This window comes from Myripristis murdjan, chromosome 9 (assembly GCF_902150065.1).
Source record: "Myripristis murdjan chromosome 9, fMyrMur1.1, whole genome shotgun sequence".
NCBI lineage: Eukaryota > Metazoa > Chordata > Actinopteri > Holocentriformes > Holocentridae > Myripristis > Myripristis murdjan.
This window is the reverse complement of record NC_043988.1, coordinates 36905310-36912983: the sequence shown is the minus strand read 5'-3', so window position 1 is coordinate 36912983 and position 7674 is coordinate 36905310. Positions and strand designations below refer to the sequence as shown.

Below are 7674 nucleotides of genomic sequence, written 5' to 3'. Positions count from 1 at the left end.
CCATAATAAACCCCACAGCCTGCAGAGTGCAGACAGCAGGGAGGGACGTGGCTCCAGAGAGACTGTTTGTAAATGTTCTTGGTTGCTGCAGCAGCTCTATAGCGCCTCCTGACGGCAGATTGATGGACTCTTTAAAGAGGAGATGAACAGGACCAGACACGGTTTGTCCAGCATATCAGATCAGGGTTGCCAAGTCCGCGTTTTTTCCGCCAAATTGGGCTACTTTTAAGTGTTGCCGCGGGTAACAAATTTTGTCCGCAGGTTGGGCTTGGGCATACAGATGATGAATAATGCCTATGAATAAAGATTCATATTTTGAATGACTAATGAAATCTGCTGCCACGAGTTTGAGCCCAGCAGAGAGATGCTGGCCTTGTTCAGTCCAGTTCTGTATGACAGGGACCAGGGCGAGGGATCTCAACATGTCGAAAAAGAAACTGGGCAGCGCTGTAAATAGTTCATGTTCATGGAGTTTTTTCCCGTTCTTTTTTATGTTGGAGACAGCCAGCAGTTTAACTGATTTAAATGATTTTCAATTGCCTTTGCCAGGGAAATTGCCTTTAATGTTTATGATGTTATTTTATAGATATTATAGTGCATTTTGCAATTATAGCAATGCTGTTGGACTTTAAAAGCAACATATATGGATTTTTATGGGCATATTTTGAGTTCTGGTATTGGGCTGATTTTTGGGCCGTTTTTATACCCGGTTGGGCTTTGGGTTTTGGGCTGGTTTTGAGTTGCTGTTTGGCTGCTTTTGTCTCACAGATCTGGCAACCCTCTTTGGGCAAAAATGAATCGTAGGCAACTGGACTTGTATTTGTCTTAGGAAGACGTTTCGCCTCTTATCCAAGGGGCTTCATCAGTTCATGCGCATCGGTCTTTCTAGTCCGCACTAGTCTGACAAAGGACAGTGGGGTAAGGTCCAGGTATTTAACCTCTGTGGGAGTGTCCACCCTGATGCCTGTGGGTGTGTTCATGCAGGCGCTGGTTTCACTGGACCCTTGTTGTGGTCTGGTGAAGCGACAGTCGTCAGAGTCAGGTGAAACCCTGGTGAACGATGATCGTTGAGAGTCGTCTGAGGTTAATTTGTTGAACCTCCTGGGTACCAAATACAAGTCCAGTTGCCTACGATTCATTTTTGCCCAAAGAGAACGATGACCTGGATAAATGAGAATATCCATAGACATCTGGCAACCCTGTCTCAGATGATGCACATCTCTGCTCTGTCCCGATCATTTGACTGGCCATGTTTATGATATGGATAGTGTATTTTTGTTCCTAACCCCCACGTTGCTCACACCATGTCCTCATAGTAAAAGTTAAAACACTGTGAGCAAGACTTGAGCAGACAGTCTCTGAATGTCCCCGCTTATCGAATGAAGGCAGTTTCCTGGTAGTCCAGTCATTTTATGAAAAAACCTAGGACAAATTGCAAGAGAAGCAAACTCAACTGATTTTGTATCCTCAGTTTGTCCTGAGTGAGGGAAAAAAAGTCCCAGGAAATCCCACTGGTGGAAAGTTTTGAAAATCACCTATTTATGACCACATATTACCAAAAAACACTGTTTTTAACACACAGGGGAAAGGGGTTCAAAATTTTACTGTCAGATATCACTATAAAAATTCACAAGTTGATTACACACACAAAGACAAGAAAAAAAGCCAATTACAAGTTCTTTGAATTATTCTGTTTACACATGCATATCACACATTATCTGATTTGAAATGCGCTAATAAGGAATATAAGGAATAAATGCCAGAACAGATATTTAAACAGTGAATTAAAACCTTTTAATTCACTGTTATATAGTAACCTTTTAATTCAAGGTTACTTTATATATAGTAACCTTTTAATTCACTGTTTAAATATCTGTTCTGGCATTTATTCCTTATATTCCTTATTAGCCCATATTAAATCAGATAATGTGTGATATGCATGTGTAAACAGAATAATTCAAAGAACTGGTAATTGACTTTTTTTCTTGTCTTTGTGTGTGTAATCATCTTGTGAATTTTTATAGTGATATCTGAAAGTAAAATTTTGATCCCTTTCCCTGTGTGTTAAAAACAGTGTTTTTTGGTAATATGTGGTCATATAGAGGTGATTTTCAAAACTTTCCACCAATGGGGACTTTTTTTCCCTCACTCAGGACAAACTGAGGATACAAAATCAGTTGAGTTTGCTTCTCTTGCAATTTGTCCTAGGTTTTTTCATAAAATGACTGGACTAATAGTAAAAGTTAAAACACTGTGAGCAAGACTTGAGCAGACAGTCTCTGAATGTCCCTGCTTATAGAATGAAGGCAGTTTCCTGGCGCTGTATTCACTTGTTGCCGCGGGTTATTTTGGTGTCGCCGGCTAATGTGGTAAACCAGCATGTTAATATGATGTCTGTCCGGTCGAGACAGTCATGCTGGTCGGACTGGGACTGAGCTGAGTGCCGTTACCTGTCCAGGGATTCACAGTTAGAGCCGTTAGGTTACCAGAGCCGCTGGTTCACATCAAACCCAAACTCAGATAACTTCTCCGTGTGAATCACAGAGCCACTTCCAGACGGTTCGGTATTGGACCGGTAGCCTTACTGGTCAAACTGGGCCACCAGAGGCGAAGTCTGTGTGGAAATAAAACCACATTAATCTGTAAAAACATCCTGACAAACTGTCATAACTTTACCTGGTTCGGGTTGCTGAGGCCGGTGAGGTTAGCTCGGTTAGCTAGCTAGCTAAAGTTAATCCTCGGTCTCCATGGCAACTCGGTGATACAAAGCGGGTTAACTGATATGGTTATCTAGCGACGGCTTCCTAAAACACCCTGTCACCCGGAACCGAGACATAATGTCACAAGAAAACACGAAACTGTGACTATAATCCATGGTTTTCGGAATAATCCCGACACAGAGCCCGTTAACTTCAGTTCAGCTCCGTTTGCGCTGCAGGTGCACTGCTGCCTTCAGGGTCTGCTCGTAAGCTCGGACTCTGGAGTGCTCCGTCAAAATAAAGACGTCGTGTTTATTCAAAGGGTAGTAACATGTGCTCTGGGTCATCTGATCACCCTCAAATCTGTAAGTTATTACTGTCATTTCCTTTGCCAAATTACATCGTCAAACTAAATTTGAAGTGCTCTTAAAGAAATACAATAAACCATCCAATACAGGGTGTCCACAGTCTCTTTACAATTTAAAAAATCTATTACAAAAGCGACTGATGAGATATGTTAATCAGTTCTATGTACTCAGTGGCTATCAAAGTTTTTAATCACATTGCATTTGTGTATTTCAGGCGCCCTGATGATGATATAGGTTCTGTTAAATAAACCCCTAAAAAATGGCTACTTCTAAAGAAAAGGCACAATGTGTATCATGGTTTATTGACCAGATATCACTCCCGTGGACTTCTTTCTGTGGAGTTATGTAAAAATATGGTGTATGGAACAAAGATATGGGACATCAGCGACCTGAAGCTACAGATCACTGATGCCGTTGCCACCACTGATGAGGCTCTGCTGCAGCCAACACGGCAAGAAATCCAGTGCCGTCTTGATGTGCTTCGTGCAACTAATGGTGCCCATATAGAGGTGTATTAAATGAGGCCAAAAACTTCTATCTACTACTACTATCTACTCCTCATTTTGTAATAATTTCCACAGATTTGTCTATTCATTTGCTTTTGCAATAAATTTGTTGAATTATAAAGGAACCCCCTGCACTTCTTTTCTTTTCCAATTCGATTCCATCTTTTGCGAACAGCAGGTTTTTATGAAGTTATGCTCATTATCATACCCCATCATTTTGTTTCCCAGTGCGATTTACGTCTTTTCAGGGTCGCTCATGTGCACTGAACGCGTGGTGCTGAAATGTCCGGCAGCACCTGGAGGCAGCACGGGCAGAAGTCTGTCGGCTTCTGCTTGTATCACGTGACCAGCTGATTGGCCCATGAATGAACTGTTTCCAATATTAGTAATGAAAAAATAAACTTTAAATATCAACAACTTGTCTTTTTCTCTTTCCATTTCCACAAATACACACACACATACACACACACACACACACACACAAAGACCACAAATTGTTTTTATTTCATCTTTACTGAAAACACAAAGTGACTGGTGATGGGAATGATGGATTGTAGCGACTACACCACTTCTGAAAGTAAACACTTTTTATCTACATTTTACTTCCTCAGTACATTTTATACTTTCAGCGCTTCAGTCGCCCCTGATGTTTCCTGACAAACTGTATTTTGATTTTCATGTCTATTTTTTGTCAGTAAAGCTCTCTGTAAACTTTGGGCGGGACGCTCCTTGAGGACGTGCGGCCTGCAGGCGTCACGCTGAGCCGGGGCAGCCGGACAGCTGCATGTCCAGAGCGAAGTCGTCCAGCTGGTTGATGTAGTCCAGACACTCGGGAGTGCTGCAGTCTGTGGGCCACAGCTCCACCAGCGCATCCGAGTCCAGAGCAAGACGGTACCTGAACACAACACGGCCCATTAGAACAGAATCCACACACAGGGAGGGAGGGAGAGAGAGAGAGAGAGAGAGAGAGAGAGAGAGAGAGAGAGAGACACTGACTTGAAGCTGTGGCCGAGTGCGATCTCGGACCCGCTGGCTCCCATCACCAGGTACTGGTTATTGTTCTGGATCTCCACTGAGCTGCAGGTGGCCTTCTTTACCAGCTCCACTTCTGTCCCTGAACTCACCGCCTCCAGCTCTGCAGGACAGCACAGTGTGATGAACACATGAACCTCACACAGCGTAACACATCATATCATAAGACAGCATAACACCCCTTACCAAAAAGCAAAAAGAAGTAAACTTCTAGTTTACCTTTCCAAGTATACTTAAGTGGAGTTTGAGTATACTTTATCAAGTATACTTTCCTTACCAAGTATACTTGTATTTATGTACTAGTAGTGTACTTACATATGTACTAGTTAGTATACTTACAAAGTATACATATACTAAAAGTACCCTGATCTTTTACTTAAAGTAAACCATTCATATACTCAATGTACTTGAAATATACTTTACTTATACTTGAATTAAACTGTTTTCATATTGCATAAGGATGCAAAATTTGTTCTCCGCGTTTGACCCATCCCCTGAGCAGCAGTGCCATGCTCGGGAATTATTTCATGATCTAACCCCCCAATTCCAACCCCAAATACCGAATGCCAAGCAGGGAGGCAATGGGTAGCATTTTTAGAGTCTTTGGTATGACCTGGCTGGGGATTGAACCCCCAACCTCAGGGTGGACACTCTACCACTAGGCCACTGAGTTGGCATAGCCTTACTTGAATCAAATAGCTGAGTGGAGAGGTATCTGAAAAGTATACTTATCTAAGTATTAGTTCACAGAAAGTATACTTAGTTCATAAAAAGTATACTTATAATTATACTTGAGTATACTACTTTTTGGTAAGGGACAGCATAGCATAGACTAACATGGGATAGCACAGCACAGCATAACCTAACACAGCATCAGGTAAGAGGTTTTCCAAGTGTGGTCCGGGGACCCCCAGGGGTCCATGAGGATCTTCCAGGAGGTCAGAAGAAAAATTTGATTTTTTTGGTGCTAAATTTCAAGTTGTTGTTTTCTTCTAATGCTCAGGTAATTCCGTTAATCACCTTTGTTTCCCGTGTTTTTGAGAGAAATCAAGTGAATTTGCTCGGTTACGAAGGCTAAACAACGGAGAGCTAAGCAAAATATCTTTTTTCGTATCAGGCCTCCTGGATCACTTCAGATTCTGGTGTGAGAGACGCCTGAATGTCAGGGAACGTGTGAAGCCTGTCAAGAGTTTGATCCTGATGGTTCTGGATGATTCTGGACAGTTTTACAGAACAACAGGGACCAAAGTCCAGGCTGAGTTCGGCAGACGTCCCGTTGCCTGATGACACGGGACGTCCGAGCTGCAGACCTTTATCTGTGTTCTTCAGGACCTCAGCTACGGTGGCTGTGTAGGTCATAAAGTCTCCCTCTGCGGCCGAAGACTTAACCGTCACCTTGTAGGCTGCCGGAGAGAAAACACACACACACACACAGGTCAGAGAGCAGAGAGAGGGGAGTGGCTCACACACACACACACACACACACACACACACACACACACACACACACAGGTCAGTGAGCAGAGAGAGGGGAGTGGCTCACACACACACACACACACACACACACACATCTCTCACCATACTTGATGTGAGCTCTGCAGGTCTCCTCGGTGTGTTTGGCTGCTGTGAGACTCGAGTCGATGTTTCCCCTGTATGAAGCGCAGGCGGCTGCACACACAACATGCAACACAACACAATACACACAACACACAACATGCAACATGCAACACAGCACAATACACACAACACACAACATGCAACACAGCACAATACACACAACAAACAACATGCAATATCCAACATACAAAACATAACATAAAACACAAAGGACAAAATGCAACATACAAGGTACAGCATGTACAGTTAATGACACACAACACGTAAGACAACATGCAAACATGAAATCTTTAACAAACCAGTCACAGTTCTCATTGGTCCAGAGGAGGTCTGAGGTCGTGTGAGTGACAGCTGATCACAGCCAATCAGAGCGGAGCGTACCTGTCATGCACTGGCACTGTTCAGCCACACAGACGCGCTGCAGCTTCTGCTCCTGGTAGGAGAACTGCTTGGTGCACATGCTTCCTGCAGAGAGAGCAGGGCCGCTGACAAAGCTTTCTGAAATATATATACACCACCTGGCATTTTTAGGTCAGTTTATGTATATACTTATGTGTTTTGTCTCTTTTCTCTCTTTGTCACTTTAGATACCTTTAATTTCTTTATAATTATGCATTGTTTTGCATATTTATTTATTAATTATGATTTTGTTTGTATTTGCTAAGCAGCTGCTGCTGTTTAAGTAAAGTTGCTCACCTTCTATTCTGACCTCAGAATATGTAAAATATTTTACAGGGAAACATGAGCTCTGACCTCCAGGGAAACCCAGAGCGCTCCTCTGGGCTTCTGTGTGGGTGTCTTTTTTTAAATGGTGAATTTAAAAAGATGCAACAAAAACAAAAAAGTTCATATCTATTGAATTCTCGTGTTGTTGCCTTGCCAAGCACAAACGAGCAAAAATAAAAACTTAAAACAGTCTATTTCTAAAAATAACTTTTTCATAAGGTGGAACGCTCGTCTGCATCTTGTTTACATTTCCCCAAAGCGTTCAGTCACACGCTGCATGTCATCAGATTTCTTTAATATTCACTTTTTAAAATCCAAACAGCGTCGCAGTGGCAAAGCTGCACCAACAAAACCATTCAAGCTAAAGCCCGGTGTGTTTCCACAGGTTTCCCTGAGGCTGCTCCTGCATGGCCTCACATGCAAGCACACAGCCAACCAGTGGAAGACAGAAAGAGAGGAGAAGAAAAGAAAAGAACAACTACAAATCCCAGAATGCAGTGCGGGCTCGGTCTCTTACCTCGGTCCTGAGGCTCATAGACGCTGAACAGAGAATCACCGGCAGCGCTGACCCTGAACTCCGTCCACACCCGGAAACCCACACACATGAACTCCGCCGCAGGCACCTAGCAACCACACAGGAAGTCAGAGGGCACCTAGCAACCACACAGGAAGTCAGAGGGAACCTAGCAACCACACAGGAAGTCAGAGGGCACCTAGCAACCACAG

At 43.1% G+C, this 7674-nt stretch overlaps 2 protein-coding genes across 2 annotated transcripts in view; both read right to left on the bottom strand.

Moving 5' to 3' along the window:
• The window catches only part of cntrl (centriolin), an 86448-nt gene extending 83497 nt beyond the window's left edge, over window positions 1-2951 (bottom strand). Inside the window, exon 1 of the mRNA XM_030059735.1 lies at window positions 2677-2951. The gene's annotated coding sequence lies outside the window, so the exon portion shown is untranslated. The remainder of the gene's footprint in view (window positions 1-2676) is intronic.
• A 1164-nt stretch (window positions 2952-4115) lies between these two features.
• Window positions 4116-7674, bottom strand: part of c5 (complement component 5) — a 34343-nt gene continuing 30784 nt past the window's right edge. Inside the window, exons 37-42 of the mRNA XM_030059463.1 lie at window positions 7466-7571; window positions 6604-6687; window positions 6184-6273; window positions 5916-6008; window positions 4570-4708; window positions 4116-4468 (exon numbers count right to left, since the gene is read on the bottom strand). Coding sequence (XP_029915323.1) covers window positions 4327-4468; window positions 4570-4708; window positions 5916-6008; window positions 6184-6273; window positions 6604-6687; window positions 7466-7571 — 654 coding nt within the window. The 3' untranslated portion in view covers window positions 4116-4326. The remainder of the gene's footprint in view (window positions 4469-4569; window positions 4709-5915; window positions 6009-6183; window positions 6274-6603; window positions 6688-7465; window positions 7572-7674) is intronic.